At 32.2% G+C, this 25,108-nt stretch overlaps 1 protein-coding gene across 1 annotated transcript; it reads left to right on the forward strand.

The window, feature by feature from the left end:
* The first annotated feature begins 8,648 nt into the window (after positions 1–8,648).
* On the forward strand, positions 8,649–17,453 carry LOC25486472 (protein Brevis radix-like 4). The gene is made up of 5 exons (XM_013608051.3): positions 8,649–8,803; positions 8,958–9,579; positions 14,659–14,794; positions 15,545–15,948; positions 16,960–17,453. Exons 2-5 carry the CDS (start codon positions 9,140–9,142, stop codon positions 17,036–17,038), a joined length of 1,059 nt encoding a protein of 352 aa, XP_013463505.1. The 5' UTR covers positions 8,649–8,803; positions 8,958–9,139; the 3' UTR covers positions 17,039–17,453.
* The last annotated feature ends 7,655 nt before the right edge of the window (positions 17,454–25,108 follow it).

Below are 25,108 nucleotides of genomic sequence, written 5' to 3' on the forward strand. Positions count from 1 at the left end.
ATATGTACGGGTGTTCATTGGTCCGGATAACCCATTCAACCCGCATTTGTTCGAACCCATTTAAGTTTGGTTCTAATCCGAACCAACTCATTCAAACCTTTAGTAGTTTGGTTGAAGTAATGAGTTTATGATTTCAAACACTTAAAAATGTCATTTTATGAATCTTTGTCTCACCCTTTAATTTCGTTTGATATTGTGCATAGTGATCGTTGGACATCAACAACTCTTGGTCATGGTGGTCATCGTTACTCTATTTTATTTCTAGACGATTTTATAAATTTTTTATGAACTTTTTCTTTTGCACATAAATCTCAAGCTTATTCCACTTTTCTTCATTTTCTTAATCACATTAAAACACAATTTAAAAGAGATATAAAATGTTTTCAATGTGATAACAGAAAAGAATATGACAATACTTCTTTTCATAATGTAAATATAATGGAATGAGCTTCCAATTTTCTTGTCCCCACACCTCACATCTTTTTGACATCATGCTCTTCATATGACTACTTATTTGTTAATTATTCTTCCAACAATTAGCTCTTCAAACACCAAATACAATTTTTTTACCAAAAACGTCCCTCCTATTCTCAACTTAAAGTCTTCTGGTGTCTCTGTTTTCCATTCATCCCTTCCACTAGTAGAAATAAACTCCAACCAAGGTCAACACCATATGTCTTCTTAGGTTACCCCTCCAATCATATAGGATATAAGTGTCTTGACAGACCGCAAGTGTACAACTATGTCGGTTTTAGTATAAAAAGTATTGTATCCACAAAGACCAATTTAACACAGAGACCAATTTAACAAGTACCGCTTCTTGTTCTTGTTGTTTCTATGTTTATGAAATGCGAAATTCAAAACAACTGGGTTTAGCGCGTAAAATAAATATTGGTTTTAATTAAATATATGACGGGTAGAGACATAAACGACGGGTTTCCGTCACTCGAGTAATTTTGCGCTTATTAAATAGTAACGAGAAAAATAAAACTTTTGTAGAAAATATTGAATAAGAGACACCGTTTTGCTTTCGCAATACGTTGTCGGAATTTTTTGACGTGTAACTCGCTGCTTTCGTAGTGTATAATTACGGGCTTACAAATTCTCTTTTCTTAATTCAATAGATTCTTAATTAAAGGAAGAGAAGTGATTTCGCTTTAACCTTTTCAATTAAAAATATGAATTTTTCGAAGTCAGATGTCGTTTGTCTCTATTTTTGTAGTATTTTTTGAAGTCAATGTCGTTTTTGCTCTTTCAACGCGAAAATGATATCTCAGTGTCTCAATTTTCGTAGTAGACATTTTAAATTGCAAAACATAATATTTTAAAATAAATATATTTAAATTCTCGTTACAATAAAAGAGACGCGTAGTTTACATTTACATGAGTTCCGTCATTGGTACGATGGTCCCTCGTTTTGGACTCAAATATAAATGTTCAGACATAATTAAATAATTCTCTATACATGCCTTTGATAAATTCATGCTAAAAAAAGTCAAAGAATGAAACCTGTTTAATGTTGATCACTTTAATTTTATAGAACAGCATGGAAAGTTCAGCACCAGCATGGAATAGCCAATATGTTTATATTGAAGAGCCACGCAGCAACAGTGAGAAATATATAGCAGTAAAGAAATTCAATGGAAATTGGATGAATAGTAACTTAATAGGAGCAAATTCAATTGATTGGAATCCAATAATTCAACACCAGCGATGGATAATAAATATGGAACTAGGGTTGTCACTTTTTGCGGTGGCAGCATGAATTAAAAAGAAATAATAATAATAAAATAAAAACTAAAATTGAAATTTTATCGAAGACTAGGGTTATGAAATTGCGGTAGCTAAAGATCTCTTGCAACTGAGTGACTAGTGTAATTTTATAGTCTAATTCTTGAGCAGAAAAATTAACAAAGGTTGTTGGGCTTGTGACGTTGATGATTTCTTTCTTTTCCTCTTTCTTCTTCACTATTGCTTGTTATGTTCCTGAAACACATCAAAATATAAGCACTAGTCGGGCAAAATACAATAATTGACTCTAGAATAAATGGAAAACAAACTATTTAGACAGTGTATTTTGAATGTTATCATGTTTTGAATTGTCTAGTCGCAAAATAATCATTTCTAGACAATCATTTTTTATGAAAGTAGCTTTCCATTCTCTTCTTCACTTGCTCTCGCATCCTCATGCTATTCATTTTTTAATACAAACAATGATCCCTTTCCTTATCACATGTTACCTAAATTGAACACCCATCAATCAATACAACCCACTCTTACACCTAAAACACCACATATCAACACTACTCCTCATCCCATCCCATCGGCCTCCACCCTACCTCCCTTACCCTAATCACATTCAACGCCAAACAATACCATCAACAACACAAATCAACCACCAACTTGTATCTCTAACACCCCATCCCCCTCCTATTATCCCCACACCCACTTCGTCTCTGCTAATCCTCTATTATCTCCTGAAATGATCACTCGAGCTCAACTTGGCATTTTCAAACCATGGTAACTTTTTAATCTCCACACTTCTACTTCACCCATCATTTCTCCCTTGCCAACTAATTCTATCAATGCATTACAAGATCATAACTAGAAAATGGTTACGAAAGACAAATATGATGCTTTTATTGAAGATAAGATGTGGGATTTAGTAACATGCCCGGCTAATGATAATGTATTCGTAATTTATGGATTTTCAAGCATTAGATAAAATCATATGGTTTCTTCGAAATAAACAAAGATTTCCTAGTAGGGAAATAAACTAGTGTAGATTGTGGAGAAACTTTTAGTCCGGTTGTAAAACCAGCAACTATATGAATAGTCCTCGGTATTGCTATTTCAAAATCATGGTGTCTACATCAAATGGATGTCAAAAATACATTTTTACATGGTAACAATAATGAAATTGTTTATATGCATCAACATCCTGGCTTTACCATCCTGATTATGTCTGTCTACTAAAGAAGTCACTATATGGCCTTAAACAAGCCCTTTTTTGCATGGTACCAATGCTACATTGAATTTGTTGCTACATTGGACTTCTCACACAGTGCATGCGACCATTCCTTGTTCACATATCACAATGTTAATGACACGACATACCTTCTCTTGTATCTCAGTTACTAGACATTTAGGTGGTCTCTTTCTCTCTCAACCTATGTCATCTTGAAAACCAGTCTCCACCCCCATAGTCACTAAATCAAAACTCAGTGTCAACAGTGGATTTTATTTGTAGATATCATGCATATAAATTCTTTGGCATGTCTAATCACTGCCAATGTTACTATTATTTTTTCTCTTCTTAAGTTTATTATTACTATTATATTCATTTGATCTTTTTTATTTAATTTATTTATATACTTTGCGTTCTTTTTTAACAACTAATTGTTAATATGTGTTATTAAAAAAAATCCTTTATTTTAAGGAGAAAACTTAGGTGCATTTTCCTTTCATGATTTTCGTATTGTCCTTCACTTAATTAAAATTTCTTTTTTGTGGTTATGACAAACTTTGAAAAAAAAAATGTGGATTTGAGAAATCATAGGTAGTTGTGAGTATTTTATGTGAAGTACCACACGAAAAGTATTTAAGAAAATGCACCTAAGTTTTATCCATATTTTAACTCTAACAAAAAACTTAGGTGCATATTCTTAGGTGCTTTTCATATGGTTCCTAAATAAACTAGTCATGAAAAGTATGTTTTTAGCTAAGAATCATATAAAAAAGCACATAAATAAATTCACATAAATTTTGTCCTTATTTCAGACTATTTATTTGTTTCACAGTTTTCTCCTTCATTAATTTCATTTTAAATTATATTTCATTAAGCATAGATTTGTCATATTAATATATAATTCATTCATTTTTTAAATATTAAATTGATAGAGAAGATTTTAAATGATTATATTATTAAATTATTTATTGTAATCAATTTTATATATTTATAAGAAAATAATTTTGTTTTCCTACATCTGCTAATTATTTTTATTCTTTTTTTTTAAGCAAAGGAGATTACAACCTCAGTTGTAATCCCATAATATATATATATATATATATATATATATATATATATATATATATATATATATATAGAAAGATACAAAGCAAAAAAACAAAAAAAAAAAAAAGGGGGGACATAAAACCAAAATCCTCAAGGTTAAGAAATTTTGAAATCAGGTAAACCTAGCTTGTTGTGCACTAAGTCTGCCCTAATACTATTAGGAGGATGAGAAAATCAAACATGAGAAGCAAGTTGTAATCCAGTGTTTGCGAGAGTGTCAGCGCATTTGTTTCCTTCCCATAAATATGGGTAACAAAGAAATTCATAGAAGCACTGAGATGAATACAGTTGCTCCTATTGATAATTTTTGAATAATTTTAATTAGATAACTAGGAATTATTCCTTAAAAAAACCAGGATTTATTTACTCTATATTTTAATTAGTTTTTCTAAAAAAAACCTTATTATCTGTTTCAATGACCGACTAATATGAGGGGTTCAATCCCACCGTGCATTTGAGGAGGGATTTGCAAACTTTAAAAGCATGTCTCTAATATTTTATTAAAAATCAACAAAATTCCAATTGATGGTAATAAATTGATTAGGTAACAGATGATAGAAAAATGGCAGTATCGTAATTTTAATAATACGTACATAAAGATGATATGCATCTTATCTTATTGCTACAAAACAAAGATAACTTCATAGTTTTATAAAAGTTTCAAAATTTGTAGGTTATATTGTTTCATATTAGTTGAAGATGATATACATCTTTTGTTAGAAAGTCCGGATTATTTCAAAAGTTTCTTTGATGACACAAGAGCTCAATATTCTTCCACTCTTTGGAGCTTTTAAATTTTATTTCTACTTACATTCTTGCTTCATACATTGTTTGCGACTACTTATGTTGTAACAAAGACTCTTGAAGAACCTCTCAATCAACCACATAAGTGGAGTCTGATCAAGGTTTTTTTTTTAATTAAACTAGAAAATTTAAAACATTAATATATGTGGATTCTAGGGTGAAAGCTCAATTAAGTCTTTCACTGATTATATTGTTACATATTTAATACAATGATAAACTTAATTGAGTCATCAAGAGGCACTTCAATACCTTCATATAAACTAAATTAATAAGAATTTAATCTTTTGAAATGAACAATAGAACTTCCGAGTGAATGTTTGGGAACTGTCGTTTAGCAAGTTTAAAATATCTCATTTCAGAGGTAAGACAATTGTTGTAGTTGGAAGGTGCATTTCCTACCTAATCACGATCTTCTGGCGGAATCAAATTGTTGAGAATATTTTTAGTTGATCTCTGCAACGTGACAAACATATTGATAAACGGAGCCATGTTGTGCTGCCAAAAAATCAAGAACATGCTCCTCACATCGTCGTCCTTTAATTCTAGCCGAATTAACGTTATTCTCCTGTCGTCAAACGTTGGACATTCATACCAAATGTATTTCACCCTCCTTGTGTCTTCGGGGTTGAGTCCTTGGTGAATTTCATCCAGTTGATCCTTGAGACCTTTTAACATGACATTGTTGTACCAAACCTTGAACATTTAAGGTTTTCCACCGTTGAAGTGTATGCAAATACTGAACAAATCGGTCATTGTTTCAAACCTACCTACACCATAAAAAAATTATACAATCAATGAAAAACTCATTCAAACATTTTGTCAAACACTTGGAGTGCAAATTATACATAATTCCTAAAAATGATAGCTATAACATAAAAATGAAAAAAAATATAACAAAAATAATCAACTTATATCTAAGTTTTTTATTTTTTTTCCTTAAAAAAAACACTTATATCTACTCTTAAAATAAATCATATACTCTTACATGTAAATCTACTCAGGTTATCTAGGCCTCGACAGTTTCACCCTACGAGACTCATTGTCCGCGACAATCTTGGTGATACTAACGAGCCATAGCCGACCTTTTAAAATCTCACCATAACAAACAAATAACACGGCACGACATATAGCAATAACAATTCAAACCATGATTGATGCCTTGTGATAAAATATATAAAATTGCAATTGGAACAGAAGGAATAACGGTGGCGTTTAGAATACACAAATGAAACTTTTTGTGTACCATACCTCAAATGCATTATAAGCCATTGATTTATAATTTAAGATTTTAATGGTAATGATTTTAAAAGGGTGATTTGTTGTGAGAAGTAGGAGATTATTTTGCCTAACAAAAAACGTGCGGGACCCACTGGTCTACCCCGCCTTCACCATCTCCTCTCCCCTCCTTTCTCATCTCCCTCCTCCATATACACCTATGTTCAATAATTATCCCTTCTTCTCTGCAAGTATTTTATTTCCAAAACATCTATATTTTGCATCTTATGAAGATGGTTGGACTTCTTTACAGTGAGTTGTTTCCCACAAAACCAATGACAATAATTATAGAGAAAGAGAACCATGGTCCACGATTGTAAGTTAATATGGAATAGTTGCAGATGCTTTGCTTTGTTCATGTGACAAGATTTTCATTCCATGGATGGATCTTAAGTTGAATGATTTGCCAATAAAATTGGGAAAAAATGTCTATTATGTTAACCCAAAAACATACTTCATCTATAAACATTTTATGTTAACCAAAAGCTTGATAAATATTTCAAACCCCAAAAAACAAAGCTTGATGATTATCCTTTGGTAATAACATGAACCATGAAATATCCTCCCAGAAAAAAAGCACCGGAATGAATTGTACACGTGCTATCTCTAAGTTCTTTTGTCAGGAAAACAATCTACTACTTTTTGTTACAAGATATCCATCTAAAATCATTACCATTGAACATTTAAATTATGAATCAATTTTACTAGAATTGTATTTGGATATGGTACAAAAAAAGATTCATTTGTGTATCCTAAATGCCACCAGGAATAACAAGCCAAACCAATAATCAACTTAGAAGGCAAAGAAGAATTAACACCTTTATCTCTTAGCGTAAAGAATATATGATGGCAATTGGATGAAAACATGAGTCATGTAACACGATCAAAGAAATCTTATGAAGTCATGCATGATAACTTATTCAATTGGAAAATAATTAACGTCCGTGGTCGCTAATTCATATTATCCTTGTGAAGATAATTACACTGCACAATCAAATTAGTTAACCTATTTCTACATTAATTAAAATTGTGTTGTACAAATAAATTAAAAATTATTCTACGAACCACGATGTCATGTAAATTCCTCAGAAGGGGTCTTTCTCCCAAATGTGAAATAAATTCCCCCTTACCTCAATAATTACCAAAGCAAGCATTTCCAATGAGTGAGCCTTTCTCCAATCTTCTCTTCTAGCCTCCTTATATAAAGAAGGATATGAGAGACGTTGGAGAGGTGCCAACACGTAATTTAGAGTCTTTGAGAAGCTTGATCATAGACGTTGGAATGTTTTTTGATTTGATTAATGTCGTTGAAGAGACATTTTAAAATTATTTTGCTTCAAAAGGAATTATTTGTTTCATTCGATTTGTCCTTGATGTTTTTTGTTTGTTTCTGCATGCGATCATAAGAAGACAAATTATACCTTATAGTTCAATAATGACATCTTCATAAGACGACAAAATCTAACGTGTTCTTCAGAGTCTTCAAAGTCTGATGTCCTTCAGAAGCTACTTCTTCAAAGTCCAATCCTCTATAGGCTACATTTTTTTTTCCAGAGTATGGTGCTCTTCAGATTCTGTTCTAGATCTTCATCTTACCTTCAAATTTCAATTGCTCTTGTATATGTTCTTCCATAACCAAAACTTGATTTAATACATATAATTTCTAGTCAATGGTCACGCACACTTGAACATACATTAGCATATCCAATTGTTCTTTTAATACCTTGTTATCATTAAAACCTAAGAGGCATTGTACAAAACCTATTTTGTTTCAACATTTAGTTGGCAGGGCAGTAGGATTATGTTCAAAAGAATATACTGAAATTCATTTATTTTTGTTATTACTCATCTTATATGAAGAAATTTGATGTGAGAACTTACATAGTTCATTCGGTAGAATACAACATATGTTATCTCCATTCTTTCGAATTTTTTAATACACTGAAAAATTGTTAAACTATGTATAAGATACTTCAATGCCGACATTTCTAGTAAGTACTATGTATTAAACACAAAGATTGAAGTTATGATAATTAGAATGATTCTTCAATTGGTTATCCTTGTCACAAGCAGATTCAATCTTTGTATTGATATAGTTCAGATCATATAATCCAAACATATTTTCCTTTGAATTCTTAGCACAAGAGTATGTATATGGGATGCTCCGATTTTATAATTCAAAAAAAAAAAAAATGTGACATACACATGCTTTGAAATAGAGTCTACAAAGAGCGTTCAAATTATAAAATTCAAATTACTTATTATTTGTTCCGATTTTAAAATCCGAATTGATGAAAATACATTTTTTCATAAAAAATATAAAAAAAGCCATATTTTAAATTATATAATTCAAAAACTCCAAAAAAGCATTTTCAAAAATTAGTAGACCGTGTGAAAATACAATACGATGGAAAAAAATTGCCTAGAAATATTTTATTTTTTTAAGGACAAATTTCTTTGAAGTTGACATCATCCAAAGTGTATAAGACACAAAAGTGAGAAAACACACACATTCATATTTCACATAATCCTCTCCTCTTCCACTAAACTCTTCTCTTACCCACCAAAAACAAAATAAAAAAACTCAATCAAACTCACACTTCCTTCCATTGTTCTCTCTTCCTCCACCACTCCAATGTCAAGCACATGGTACTTCTCTTTTCTTTTCAATTCAATTCAACATTTTTCTCCTTTTTCATTTTAATATTTTTATTACTTTATTTTCATAAACTACGTACTATATGTTCCTCATTTTACTAATTTCTTAATTTCTTTCCCTTTTTCTTTTTTCTGATATTTTCAGAGAATCTCTAATTTTCTTAACCGAAGTCACTCACTGCTACGCATGCCGCCTACAAATACCTGTCCCTCGATTTTCACATTTTCTTAACCGCACCCTCCACATTATTATTACTATATCCACCTCCATTTTTTGTCGTTTCATTTCTCACACAAACACGATCTGAATTCCAAAGAACAAAAAACATGCTTACATGCATAGCACGTCCAAAGAAACTCGAAGAAGATTCAGAATCAAACAACAATGCAAAGAGCGTAAAATCTTTGACATGTCAGATAAAAGACATGGCATTGAAAGCTTCAGGTGTATACAAAAGCTGTAATCCTTGTACTCCTGCAACCCGCCTCCGAAACGGTGGCTCCGAGTCAGAAGTTTCTGACTCGGAGAAGTTTCGGAGGACGAGGACGTGGGGGAAGGAGATGGAAGCTAGGTTGAAGGGGATATCAAGTGGAGAAGGGACGCCAAGTTCGTCTTCTTCGTCGTTTGGTGGAGGAAGTGGGAGGAGAGTGGTGGTTCTTGAGGAGGAGGAGGGCAAGGAGTGGGTGGCACAAGTGGAGCCTGGTGTTTTGATTACTTTTGTGTCTCTTCCAAGAGGTGGTAATGATCTCAAGCGGATACGGTTCAGGTACGTTGTTTTTAATTACTGTCCTAGTGTGGTTTCTGGTAGAACAATTCTTGATCAGATTATATTTATCTCATTACTCAGCTCTGCGCAATGAGAATCCAAAAGTTAGCATGGAAAAAATTACCGTGTCGTGTTATTTTTTTACTATTTTTTATTTTACAATTTAGTATTCGGTCCAAATATCGACTAGGTCAGAGATCAATCTCATCGTCCACTGGCATAGGTGTATTGGTTTGTGATGTCGTCTTGAGATTGGCTGGTGTTGTTAGAGGTCAATGAATGATATGGACCCTCTTCTTTGATTGATTATGGCTAGTGGTCTAGTGATGATGATAGTGAGTAATGACTATGGTGTGTCTTTTCTTTTTCTATGTTGGAGGGTTATTATCACATTTCACACTGTTAAAGTCACTACTCTCTAGTCTCTAGTCTTCTTTAGCTACTTTTCTTTTTCTCTTCTTTTACAGTTCATAGTACATATTTTAATTTAATTAGTACTTTTGATTAAAGAATATGAATAGGTATAGTCGAGTTTGATCCCTATCTTAAAGCCAGTAATTGCTTAATTTTACGTGAAATTCATCATTAATTGTGGTATGGGTGGTCTGAATTTTGTGGTGATGCTTGATTTTGATGAAGCACAAAGTATAGTTTTTGTAAAATTACCGTTTCTTTCTGATTGATTTTTAGTTTTTTTTTTTTTTTTTTGTGGTTGAGGTTTGAACTCAAATCTTGTATATATCATGCATTGTCCTACCATCTGAGTTAAACTCACGAAGACACTGATTTCTTTAGTTTACTGCAACCATAAAATTATTTGCCAAATAAAATATTTACCGAAAAATTAAAAAGCAATTGTGGAATTGAGTTAAGAATTTAGGATACTTCTTTTGTCAGAAAGAATTTGAATATCTTTTTTTGACCAAAAAGAACTTAGGATATTTATTTCCATGCACACGACTATTGATTTCGTAAGTTTCTTTTTTTACTAATTCTGAAATTTTTTTTTTATTGTTTTTGACCAAGAAATAGTTTTTTGTTAAAAGAAAAAGTTCACTTAAAAGTGATTTTATTTATACAGTAAAAACAAAAGTTCGATATTTGTTTCCATGCATGATTATTGATTTCCTTTATTTTTCCTACTTCTGAAATTATTATTTTTTGATCAAGAAATATTTTTCCATTAGAATATTTTTCCTACTTTTCTTTTTTCATATTGTCTTTGACCAAAAATAATTTTTTATTAGCATAAAAAAACCATTTAAAGTGAGTTTATTTATATAGTAAAAACAAGTTTTTTCTATAAATTTTTATCAGATAATAATCAGGATGCATAAATTATGTTGTGATTATAAATTCATTGCTCTTATTTTTTATTTTTTTGGTAGATATCATTGCTCTTATTTTATAAATATATTATATATATACTTTGGTACATTTATGTCTAGTATTTGGTAAAATAATATAATTTACCAAACAAAAGAAGATAACTAACAGCTAAGTATCCCACTAATAAAAAGAAACTAGCAGCAAGTATATTAAGTCTCTCTCTAGGTTCCTCCCACTAGATAATTTTAATTTAATTTATAAATCAATTATACATGAATAGAAGGTAAATAATTTAATTTATAAATTAATTATACATGAATAGAAAGGTAAACGAGCAATAAAGATACGCCGTTAGACTTTTTTAATGACAAAACTAAAAACTAACGGCAAAGTCTATAGGAGTACCTGAAAAATATTTCTCAAAGATAAAAAATGATAACTAGTCTAAATAATTTGTACATGAATGTGATTATAGACTTATTTGTTTCTCAAAATGTATATATGATGGATTACTAAAATAATTAAAATAAAAATGTATAGAACTATAAAAAAAAAAAAAGTAATTAAAAATGAAATTATTAGAAAAATTCCAAAGTAGATGTGGATTAAATTTAAGATCTCGATATCACATGGTTTGTTTATTTGTTTTCAAGGAAAAACGTGATTTAAATAACTTTAGTATGTTTCAAGTATAGTGTTCTTAGTATAAAACATTTATTAGTCGTACTAGTGCAATGCTAGGTTTATTTGTCTTTTATGCAAGTTTGAATTTGGTGAGTAATGATCCTTCAACAAACAATTGAGGCTTTTTATTTCTCAAAGCAACCTAAATTTAGAAAACTAAATCTCACTTTTTTTTTTCACATCATATATTTTATCTTGTCTCTCACAAAGTCACAATCTCACTTATCTCTCTTTCCCATTTGAGCTCATTTCTAAGAGTAAAAAATGAGTATGAAAATAAAATTTCTCATATAATGTTAGTTAGAATAGGCAAAACACATTTTTGGTCAAATTTGGACTTGGATATAGGGATGGATTCGAGGTTTATTAAAGAAAATGAGTGATTCTCAAATACACACCGTAATATCATACATAAGCATTGAATAAGTTTTAATCCTAATACACCATCAAAATATTTTACATTGTTGTCAATCAATTGTAATGGTTAGATTAGTAAAAACGACCAACTTTAATTATAACTACATTTTAATCTCATATTATTGATTGTGATTTATCGACGGTGTAAATTTATTTGCACTTGCATCCTAACAAATTTAAACTTTATTTTAGTATGCATAAATATTTCTAAACTTTACACACACTTTTTTCTCTACATGTCTACATCTATGTTTCTTCTCAATCTTTTTTTTCTTCTTTTTATCCTATAATATTCATTCCATCTCTCATTATTTTCTCTCTTTCTTTCCATTAGTTTCCTATATTTCTCTCATAATTTATAGGTTGAACAAGAACCACCCACTTCATACCAAAACCAGCATTCTAACTTCTTAGCCTAAAAGGGTTTTGTGGGGCCCAACTCCCCTTCACCTTTGTTTGAAGTTTCACCACGCCTTTACTAAAAGCAATCACAAAAGTGTTTCAAAAGAAAAACTTATTCTAGCCCCAAAGTAATTTGTGGGGCCAAGGTTAACTGTGTTAGGAACCTTTAAATTGGGTCATGTCGTTTGGTCGGAGAAGCTCATTTGTTCTTTTCTCATATCTCTTCATGCCGGATTATGTGACTTTGTCATCCTATAATAACAGTTTTTGTCTTTTATTATTATGCAATTTTATGGGGTGTGCTTTCATAATCTTCCACTCCTAAACTATATACAAGACAAAATGTGAACCTAGGTGGGTAATAGGGACCTAACAAAGTGATAAATAGATAACATAGGCTTTTATACTAAAGTTTAAATTTAGTCTCTAAAATATCTCTCCCACTTATTAGTCATTAAATTATATAAGATATAATATGTTGAAAGTATTAATTAAAGTAACATTAATTTTTATTCGGTTTTGTTAACGAGTATCACCGGGATACTCTTTAAACATACTAAATAAAGTACTATTTTTTTAAAATTTAAAAGTTTTTAGTTTTCAATGCATTAATTACACAAAGTTTTATAAAAAGTTACTATTTAAAGTGTGCTTCGAAGACACTAGTTAATATTTCTCATTTTTATTTTATAAACGTTTTTAAAAGGATTCAAACTCACTACTTTGAAGTTATAAAACAACTTTTATCATTGAGTTAACACCCCAAGTGTAATATAGTAACAAAGGTATTACAATATATGAAAGTTTGTCTTGTTAATCTTTAAAATATATAAAATTTGTCAATTTAGTCTCTTACGTATCAATAGCTAGAACCAACAAGATGGATCTTAATACACTTCATAAACTTTATCATTTTTATGTTTTTTTTTTTACAAAATCATTTTTATGTATTTTAGATAGTAAATATATATATAATAAATAACTAGTGCTATTTGAGGACTTAATTTACCCAATTTGGATATAGTACTCAACACCAATTATTTGATGCCACATCACCTTTTTATATTTATTTAATTTTCAAATATATTTAATTTTTGATTTTATTTTATTTCATGGGTGTTGATATCCAACTTTTTTGGGTATTAAAGAACCCTTCCCAAATTCATGATAAGTTTTTTCTTTGACAAAATGTTTTTATAAGTTATGGTATCGTACTCTCACTCTCACCTAAGTTTCATTCATATTTTTGTCTTCATATTATGTTATCTTATCGTAAGATAAAAGCACGCATGGCATTTGTGTATATTGGCCCTACATGATGACTTGAGGTGCAATCCCTACCATTATGTTGCTGGTGGGTGGGTCAATCCCTACCACATCAGTGATTCTATTTGTCTTTTTTTCTCCTGAATTTCAGATCACAAATAAATTTAATAAATAGTGTGGTCTTAGGCTATTAGTAACAAATTTTAGATATAGTGTGGTCTTATGCTAGTACTATTAAATTTAAAACGACTAAAACATCTAAATCATTGCATTGTTTGGTGGGTAATTGACATCAAAAGTTTGGACCCACCTGCTTTTGAATGTCTAGACAACTTCATTGTATGGTCAATGCAACAATTTCATTTTCACAAAGCATGATCGGTTTTACTAATTATTATTCTTTATTCATCTTACAATTCTTTGTCAAAAAGCATCTAGACTTGTATAATTGACATCATTGTCATACACCACTAAAAACTGCAAATTCAACTATGAAACTTTGGTCACAAAAATAACACAATCATATGATATAATGGCTAAATTGGTCACACATCATAATTATTAGAATATTTCAAACTTAGGGTTTCACGATTCACGATTTTAAATTGTGGTTCCAGTCACAACAATTCCGATTACACTGCAAACCTTTATATATTGCAGCAAAATGTGGACAAATATGGCTAATGCAGCCGCAATTGCGAATACAATGCCATTGAGAAAAACTCGAAAATCTTTATATTGTGACCGCAATTACAATCGTTGACTTGATTAGCTCTATGCTTCATACACTGATGATACACGTAGTAAAAAAAACTCAGTTGTCTTCGTAACATTGAAAAAATATTGCTTCAATTGAATGCAACATCATAAAACAAAACGGGGTGGCTTAGACAATAGGAACAATGTAGTTGTCATTTTTTTTATATGATGATATGATATGATGATTTCGCAACTTAATTATTGTTTACGTTTGATGTATAGTCGCGATATATTTAACAAATGGCAAGCTCAAAGATGGTGGGCAGAGAACTATGATAAGGTCATGGAGCTTTACAATGTTCAAAGGCTTAACCGCCAAGCCTTTCCGCTTCCAACTCCGGCAAGATCTGAAGACGAGGTAAATTCTCACTCTGGTAATTTGTTATGCAGATGCATCGGTACGGTGGAAATAATACAAAGTAGAAATCCTCACTTTGGTCTAGGCCAATTGATAATTTTTCCATGTGAATGGGATATATTTAACAATGACAATATACTTTTACATATTCAAAGTCATTTTAATTTTTAAAGTAGGATGTTTCTATGAGTACCATTTTGATAAATGGTATATAATAGACAATCACTTGAAGTATCAATGATGATGACTAATGTCGCGCATTTGAAGTTAAAGTTCACAATCTTCCTTGTTTTTGTTAGTGAGACAGTGACTTGATCGGTGTCGATTCGACACAAAAAAGGAAAACAAATGAGTTGAGTTTTGAGGTACTCATATTCGTTATTTCTTCAAATTGGTATCACTCAAGTTGATGTCTCACTTGTTAGGACGAGTAGGGCAGAACTTCTACTTCCTATAAGTACAGTGAATTGTTGTTGGAATTTTAGGTGATTTTCAAGTACTAGTCCACTATGAACCACCGATCAATGTAATTTATGCCGTGTTGCTCACATGTCTATTCAGATTCATCTTTTTTATTTTAGAGGACTGAAAAACCTCATTTTAGTCATTGAAATCGACAAAACATTTTTGAAATCATATATTAATTACATATTGGTCTGTGAGAGACATTGAGTTTAACCTATAGTTATAGATATAAGAATAAGTTGTTTTACTGTTTTTGATTTGTACATTTGTGTGAATATAATGCAGAGTTCGAAGCGTGAATCAATAGCAGACAGCCCAGTGACACCTCCACTGACAAAGGAACAACTATCACGCAATTTATTCCGACCAACAGGAATGGGAATGGGATACTCGTCCTCAGATTCCTATGATCAACACTCAATGCAGTCCAAACATTATCAGTATGACTTGAGTGGTATGAACTCAACCCCAAAGGTTTCAACCATTAGTGCCGCTAAGACAGATATATCATCAGTAGCTGCTTCTATAAGAAGTAGCTCTTCTAGAGAAGCTGATCGCTCTGGTGATTTATCGATGAGCAATGCTAGTGATCCGGATAGTGAGTGGGTTGAGGAAGATGAACCTGGTGTTTATATTACCATCAGGTCTATGCCAGGCGGCAAAAGGGAGATCAGAAGAGTCAGGTTCAGGTATGCTGTGTACCAATTATGTGGTTAGACTCTCTTTCGCAATTACCTCTGTCAAAAAAAAAAAAAAACTATTTCCTTTGTCTGCATTCATGTTAACATGCAGTTAATAAATTTGAATTTTTGAAATGAATGCATGCATCACTTCGAATCATATTTTTTAAAAGTGGCCAAATGGATGAATCCAAGGGTCTGGAAAGAATTTTTTAAGATGTGAATTGATGCTGCCTTAGTTGTAGGCAATCCAAATCTGGAAAAGAATTTCTGTCACCACAGGCACACTATTGTGAATTTGAACCTTAGTCGTGTTCGGACTTTGTATTCTAGACCTATTTGGCAAAGTGAAAATATGAGTCTACTGATTTCGTGTGATTGTGTCAATGCATAGTTATCCCCCGATGACAGGGAATTCAGATCCCAAATTGTTCACCAAAACTACTCTTAGATATTTAGATGTAGTCAACCTTGCTTGAGATATGTGCAGACCATGATTGTTTGACAAGGTCGAAAAATAGAAATGAAATCACTTTATACTTGTTGCTAAAGCAAGTTTTTCGGTCTTTAGCTCTTCAATTCATAAGAGGAAAGGCGCATGACTAATTTTGAGTTCAGTCGAGGTATAAGTAAAAGTAAAAGCAGGTAAATGACTAGTTTAGCTAGAAACGAAACTTGGATATTACCCGAGTGATTTGACTTTAGCTGAGACTTATTAACCGCATGACTTGAAAACAACAACTTAGTTGTTTCTACATCAAGTTGGCAACAATGTAAAACAATTGAATGTGGAAACAAGTAATTTACATCACATCCTGCTTTTGCCAAAGTTACCGCGTGCAAATTTATCGCCAAATGTGACTTCAATATTCAAGTTGCTTCTCTGATGCTTTATGTGTGCGTGTATTCTGTTTCGTTAGTAACCGTTGCTCATTCTGCTGCTACACATAGTCTTCGTTTCATAAGCTTGTTATAAATCTACGAAATTAATTTGTTAATGTTTATTTTTCTATGTTACAGTCGAGAAAAATTTGGGGAGATGCATGCTAGACTATGGTGGGAAGAGAATCGCGCCAGAGTACATGCACAATACTTGTGAGATTATTCATCGAAAGATTTGCTGCTAATGGCTTACAAAATGTGGAGGTGGTGTTATTAATTTTGTTTAATTCACAGTTCGCGACGCGATTAGATACCAAATGGTGCTACTTGCACCTCTATCTTTTTGAACTTCATATCATCTTCACGCGCGCGGTTACTACTAGTTATTATCTTCAATGTGGGAAGTAAATTTATTTAGTTTCTGTTAGTTAGAGATACCAGTGAATCAGTCAAGCAATTATTTTGTTGAAACTTATGAGTAATGGTTGTAAATTATATATATAGCTGTTGACATTGGATACAGAAAATGAGTCATGTTACTCATTACTTTTTTGTTCTCTAAGCATCCAACTTGCAACTCCTATTGTCAGATATCTGCTATATTGCACAAATAAAATGAACTTGCATGTGTCTATGAAGAACAGACATGATTTTTGCAGTATTTCTTTACGACTTTTTTTTTATCTTTATCTTTATCTTTACAATTTTCATTCTCTTCCATGTGGTTTTTTTTTTCGCCGGTATATCTAGTAAAACAAAGATTATGGTTCAGAGAACAAACTTGTATTGAGCTTAACTCATCTTTGTACGATGAAGAGTGACGGTCTTTAAAAACTCTAATCATATTTAATATTTATTATTATGTATCATAGTAGCTTATCTATTTTGTTTAAGTGTAAGTTTAGTATTATTTTGACTTTTTAGTAGACTTGTGAATGCAATTCTTTTAAAAAAAAAAAAAAAAAAAAAAACAAGAGTAGGGGTGTGTTGGTTATAAGTTATAACCACATAATAGTAAATTTTGCAAACTGCAAACTGTAATTGGCTTGTGATCCAAAATACATGTGCTTAATTTAATTATTATAAGGGTTTTACAAACAAAGAAATAATAAGGGTTAATAGTGCTTTACCCCTGTAATATAGGTCATTTTTGGTTTTACCCCCTATAAAATATATTTTTTTGGATTTCGTCCTTGTAATTTGAATATTTTTGGTTTTGGACCTTCATGAATTTTGACTGTACAAAATCGAAGATATAGCAGGGGGGTAAACCGAAATTTGGTCAAATTAACAGGGGGTAAATCGAAATTTGCTCAAATTACAAGGGAGGTAAACCTAAATTTTCTCAAATTACAGGGGGTGAAATTTTTCATGAAGGTCCAAAACCAAAAAATCTTCATATTACAAGGATGAAATTCAAAAAAATTATTTTACAGGGGGGAAAACCAGAAATGACCTAAATTACATGGGCTTAAAGCACTATTAACCCAAATAATAATAATAATAATAATTAACAATAGGTTGTTGGCCTCTCTTTTCTTTCTCCGTCACCACAAATTTATATAAACACAATTTTTCTTCTTTTTATTTTGAATTAATCTAAAAAGCCCATTTCCGTTTGAAAAGAACGCATGTTTGCATTTACTTGTATGCGAAGTATTGGTTCTTATTGAAAATCATTTGTGCCTAAGTAACGATCTCTTTTTGCGGTTACAAAGTATTGGGGGTTTGATCGATCTGGTTTTAAGTTTTATTGAAAAAATTGGACATGAAAATTTCATGGATGATGAGAGAAACTATTTTTGTTTTTTGTTTTTTTTTAATTGTAGAAGGTTAAATGACGATCAATCTATCTTTAATAATTCTCAGAGAGAAGAGTAAAAATAATTAAGGTATTTTGTAAAAAAGAAATTTGAGGAAGGAATATATACAACCAGATTTAGGATAAGTTCACTCTCCCATTGCGGGAGACATGTATTACTTGCCCACCCTAAAAGGCGCCCTTATATATTGCTACTTGCAATTAGGGATTAAGAAAAGTACTTGTGAACAAAATCTCAATTTAATTATTTAATTATTCCTATTTTTATGAGTAGTGGGTCTCACTTAGTAGGAATTTCACCCAACAAATTAATTTGTAAAGTCTGTGACCATCTGTTTGGTCCTCTGGTCTAGGATTTGGACTGGACGTTCATGGTATGCTTATCTGAGCTATTATCTAGTGGAATTTAGGGTGTGCCTGTTGTATGGTCTCTCTTCTACTTACGAGTCCTCGATTAGGCTCGGGTCTAACTTGGAGTGGACCTCGGCCTCGTCCGAAATAATTACCCCCAAGATGTAGGTTGAGGAAGTCATAATGTAGCTTTATAAAAGCTTTCATGAGTCCAGTACTTTAAGTGGGGACTTCTTTGGGCTTACCAGCTTTAGATTCATTGGCTTTGTCGTCTTCATCTACATTGGCCTTTCATGTTCCCGGTTCCTTGGGTCAATGTACCTTATTATCCTTTATGGATAATACTGTTTCCAAAAATTTGCAGCTGAAACTGAGTAATTTCTTCTAGACTTTTTCAGTTCTTTCATCCCACAAGACTTATGGACCGCTGTCAGTGAAACCACTCTTCCTCTAGGTAATGATCAAATGTGGAGAGTTTTGTTGACTCTCTTAAACTTTACCTGTCAATCTCTAGATGGCCATCCTGAAGGGCCAACTTACCCTTCTCGCGGGATCGAGGGTCACTCAAGAATGGTCTTGTCACCCTCTAAGATAGACAATTGATAGTTGTGGAGTTACTTTACTTTGTTTCCATCTATGCATACATTTTGGGCTAGCCTAAAAATTTTGTGTTTCCCTGGCCTCATGATTTGACCTTTATCAAGTCTACCATTAGGGGGGATCTTGCAGAGGGAGACTTGTACTTTGATGTAGATCTCATGAACTCTTTCCCTTTCTGGCTATAGATGTCTCTTTTGGAGTATATCAAGTGTGTATGGGGGTGAAAGTCTTGTCACTATAGATGTGACGTTTCAGTCACCTTTTGACACGTGTCATCATATCTTTGTTATGTCGTCACATTGGGTTGTGTCATTGTATTATCCGATCAAGGATTAATGATGGCTTTGGTGATGGTGTGCATCGCTCCACTGCTCTCGTTTGACGAGGGGGTTTTACGGGTTTTATCTTTTAGATGGTGCTCTTTCGCCTTAAACTAGCATATCTTTTTCCCTTTCTTCTTTAACCAGCAAATCTTTTTGAAATTTGGATGGGTTCCCTTATTTATTTAAAGGGTGTTCCCTTTCTTGCTTCACATTCCAAACTTTTTTTAACTTTTTTCTTTCTATCAATCCTTCAAGTTCTATTTTCCGGTGTTTTTCTCATAGTGCACCTTCATCTTTTTCTTCTCATGTAGGTGGTTTTCCTCTCTTTATGCGTTTTCTAGTGGTTCTTCCAGATCTCCAAGGTTTATGAGCCCTCTGTCTTAACACGTAGATATCGTATCAGAGGTCTGTTTCTCCTCATGATGTGTCCTTGCTCTAGGGGAATCTCCTTTAGGTAGGTGCCGAAGGGAAGACATTGCCTTGGTACTCCTGTTTTTTGGGAAATTTCTTCCCCTCTTCCGGGTAACTTTATCATTGGGACGAGAGTTAGTGGGAACATATCATCCAAGTTATGTATCTTGGTTTGAACTTCTAGTTTTATATTTTATCCTAACTCCTTCCTTTCTTTCTCCAGATTTAACACCATGATGAAGAAAACGGTGTATCCTTCCAGTTGTCTCGTCATTTCTGCTGGATATCTTGAATCATTCCCCTATGTGAAGGAAGAATACATGGGATTGCCTTTGATTTTTTTGCGATTCTGGTGAACATGTTGTATTTGTTTTGTCTTTTTTTGTGAACTCTCCGGCAGACTGAACTATTGGGCCTCCAGCTTATGATAACTGCATATGTAGCCGGTACGAACATTATTCCTAATGTATGATTACATGATTTGGGTCATAAGGGTCAGGCTTGCCCTTTTGGCTTTCCATTTCGGCATTGTGGATTGCTCTTTTGCCCTTTAGGGAGTTGTGGACCGCTAAGGTACCTTTTTCTACACCAAAATTCAAATTTTCTAACGTGTTTGACTCTTTTTTTTTTTTTTTTTTTTTCAGATTCTATAATTCGTAAATACAAAAATAATTTTGGGTTTATACGATCCAAAATGTAGTTTTAGGCTCTGTTTGGATTGATGTAATATAACGGAGCAAAGTGGAATGAAATATAATGGAATGGAGTGGAACGGAGCGGAACAGAACATATATTCCATTCTATTTGTTTCGAAAGTGAACGGAACAGAACATGTTATAATTTTTTTATTCCATTTTTACCCTTAGCATCTTTCATAAAATGATTAGATTTTTATCACTTTTATAAGAATTTTTTTCTAAAAAAAATAAAACTTTCACTTAGTTACCCTTATATGCAGAATGAAAATGGAAACGAAGAAAATAATCATTATATTCAACCATGGAATTCTATTATTGAAGTAGATAAATAAGATACCTCAAAATCAATCATGAAACTAAAAGACCGTTTAAAAAAATACTAAACCAAAAGACTTTCACTTAGTTACCCTTATATGCAGAAATGAAAATGGAAACGAAAAAACATGAAATAACTTCAAACATGAAATGAAAAGTGAAACGATAATTTAGCAGGAAAAAATTGGTGAACTATATTTGTTTATAAGTATTCTAAAAAGTGAAACGAAAAATCATGAAGCAGAGACAACGCAAAACATAAAGAAATGGAGCAGAATAAAAAAAAACGTAAACAGAGGGAAGAAGAAGAAATGCTACAGTTTTGTGAAATAAAAAAATAGGGGTAAAAAGATAATTAATGTAATTAAGATGCTTCATTCCATCTCATACACCCCAAATTGGGATGGAAGAAAAATAAGAGAAAATGATGGAACGGGATGGAATGTATTCCATCACATCCCACTCCATTCCATCCATATTTAAAGAATCCAAACAATAGAACATTATTAAATATCACTCCATTCGGCTCCATTCCAATGGATTCCATCATTTCGAACAAAGCCTTATAGAGATTACACAAACAGCTCCAATGTGTCTTTGGCTCCAACAGTTTTTGAATCCAAACTAAGTTCGAATTATAAAATTCGAAGAAAGAGTATTTTTAAAAGAAAAAAATAGGGTGTGTTTTTTTTTCTTTTCCAAAATAGGGCGTTTAAGAATGCAATAAGATGAAGAAAGTAAAAACCTAATAATTTTTTGGAAAATGTTAACCAGTGTCCCCGGGGCATTAGTTAAGGCCTTTAAAGGTAATTTATCATGAAAGTATGTATAATCAATGCATCGGAAATCAAAATATTTGACTTTTTTATAAAATAATTTCTTCTTTTGAAATCCTTAAAGAGTGTCCCAGGAACACTCGTTAACAAGACCCTAAATTTTTTGATGTCCAAATATTATTTTGGAGGCCTGATTCTATAAAACTGGTTGTAGAAAATTCATTTTTAAACCCCTTCAATATCTTATGGGCCCTTTAAAATTTCCTTTTTAACCCTTAATATATACCTCATGTCGATATATCTCATGAGACTTGAGAGTTATTTTGAAAGACTATTATTCTACCAGGAAGTTTTCACAAATGAGATAGCTATTTGGGAGTTATCTCCTGGAAGTAGGGCTGGAAATGAGTCGAGTCGAATCGAACTTGTCTGATCTCGACTCGACTCGTTAAGAATTGGCTCGGTTTGAACCTCGGTTTGAGTTTGGCACGAACTTTTTTTTTTCAGCTTAAGTTCGGCTCGTTTAAAGTTCACAAACAATTTGGTTAAGTTCGTTAGGTTCCATCTGTTTGTTCAAAGCACATAACTATGGAATTCAGTAAAGTTATTTGAACCACGTATCTCAAAAGTCAAAGAATTTAGCTATTATTACACATAGTAATTAACACCGATATGCAACCACCAAATCTAGTTTTGTCTTCTTATGTCATTTGTTTCTCTTATTATAGATAGATAATCATATCCTCCATTTTTCATGCATGTTCCGATGCAGGGCTATTTTAGTTTTGAAATTCTTAAAAACTACAACAACGTTGTGCATGACGTTGTCTATCAATTTTAAAGTAGCTCATTTTTAGCCTATTATTGCTAAGTGTTTGTCTTAATTTTAAACTACAACAACGTTGTGCATGGCGTTGTCTATCACATTTGATATTTTTTTTTACCCAACAACATTTCATACTGTTTAATTTTATTTTTTTTTTAGGAACGGTTTAAATATTAATGCAACTTGAGAATTATAACAAGTACTCCATCCGACAAATTTTTGCTCTTGACGTCTTATATTTTATTTTATGGTTGATGTTAACTTGTATTCTTCGTATGTATGTTAAACATTTCATAAATGGTAAGAAATTATTAAAAAAAATTAATTTCAACATTTTCAATAATAAATTAACATAATTTTTAATACATAATTTTATTAGTCGATTCTTAACATGTGCTCTAATGACATAAATTATCATTTCTCTTATTATATTGGAAAATTGAAAAGATGCATATGTCCAAATGATGTCCTAATTTATATTAGAAGAGATGCACCTTATCAGGTGAATAAGTGGATTGTCCAAGGTTCGAACCTCAGTCCCTATATATAACAATGTATTGTCCTACCAACTGAGCTAAGCTTACGGAACCTGAATATCCTATTTATGGTGAAAGGTATTATTGTTCAATAACTTCTTGGTGAACAAGAGACTTATAAAGGAAATGAATACTACGGATTGGAAGTCATTGTTGTCTTCTGAAATCATTGATATCTCTGCCCTTGGCAGCTGGAAGGAGATAAGAGATGATAATACGTCACTTGGTTGACGTACTTGCTTGACGTAATCAATCCAAAGTTATTCAAATACGTGTTCTTGGAGAGGAAGGGGTTGAAGCTACTTATGAAAAATAAATTCAAGCAAGGACGTTGTAAGGAAGAGTTTGGAGAGCTATGAAGCACGGACATTCCTTGGATAAGGCGTGTTTCCGTGTCAGACACGTGTCGTATTAGACACGCGTCGTGTTCGACACCGACACGACACCAACACATATAATTACACTGCAGTTTGTGATTTTCTAAAAAAAATTAGCTGTGTCGACGTGTCGGTGTCCCTGTCGTGTCCGGTGTCCGTGTCTGTATCTGTGCAAAAGAGAATGTCTTTGGGTGAGGTGCAAAAGTGAAAATTGATGGTGTTTAAAGTCTTCGTGCTTAGTTGATAGAGACATGCATTGTTATATGTAGGGGTTGTGGTTCAAACTTCAGACATCCCATTTATTCTCCTTCTTAATTGCACTTTTCCCCCTACTTTTGCTAATTGTGCGATTTTGCACCCCCTCTTTTTTTTTAGCGATTTTGCACCCCATTTTTTGTCCCCTTTCTGGTTGGATGGACTTTCTTGTGTTTAATTGCACTTTTGCACCCTATAATTTTGCCAATTGTGCGATTTTGCACCCCCTCTTATTTTTTTGAGCGATTTTGCATCCCATCTTTCGACCTATTTCCCCTCTTTTAATGATGATTTTGAAGACAAACACAATTGGCAAAAGATGGGGTGCAAAATCGCACAATTGACAAAAGGTAGAGGGAAAAAGTGCAATTAAACCAAAAATGAATTATAACCACTAGATTACTTTGACAAAAAAAAAAAAAAACAATATCAATCTGTTAATCTCAAAATTTTCTGGCTGTGCACATACACATCCTCACATTAATGGACTAGGATTTGTTACAGCGAAACAATACAGTTTTCAATAATAACCATTGAATCTTATTGGATGGTACTGTTATATTTTTGTGAATAATGATGCATCAAGCGAACTAAAGAGAAATGATATTTGAACATCTCTTTTGCAACAACTATTTTAACAACCCTATATATATAGGGGTATTTTTGTAAAAATAAAAAGAAAAAAAAGCTCAAAAACACTATATCAATGTGTCATAAGGGTATTTTTAGGTTGTTGGAAAAGTTGTTCCAAAATTATAGAAGTCTAAGGAGGCTTTATTCCACGAAACATAGGATTTAATAATGTCGGCAAATTGTTAAACACCTTTATGAGTTTTCACAATATTAAAATGTCACGGGCAGTATCCATAAGTCCTAGCTCAATTGGCAAAAATGTCAAAATTGCTAGGCCGGATGTCATGATCGGGGTTCGAACCGCGTTACCTCCATTTGTGTGTGTGAGTTTATAATGACTTTGTCATTTCGTCTATCTAAAAAA

The sequence above is a fragment of the Medicago truncatula genome, chromosome 2 (genome assembly GCF_003473485.1).
Source record: "Medicago truncatula cultivar Jemalong A17 chromosome 2, MtrunA17r5.0-ANR, whole genome shotgun sequence".
In the NCBI taxonomy this organism is placed as follows: Eukaryota; Viridiplantae; Streptophyta; class Magnoliopsida; order Fabales; family Fabaceae; genus Medicago; species Medicago truncatula.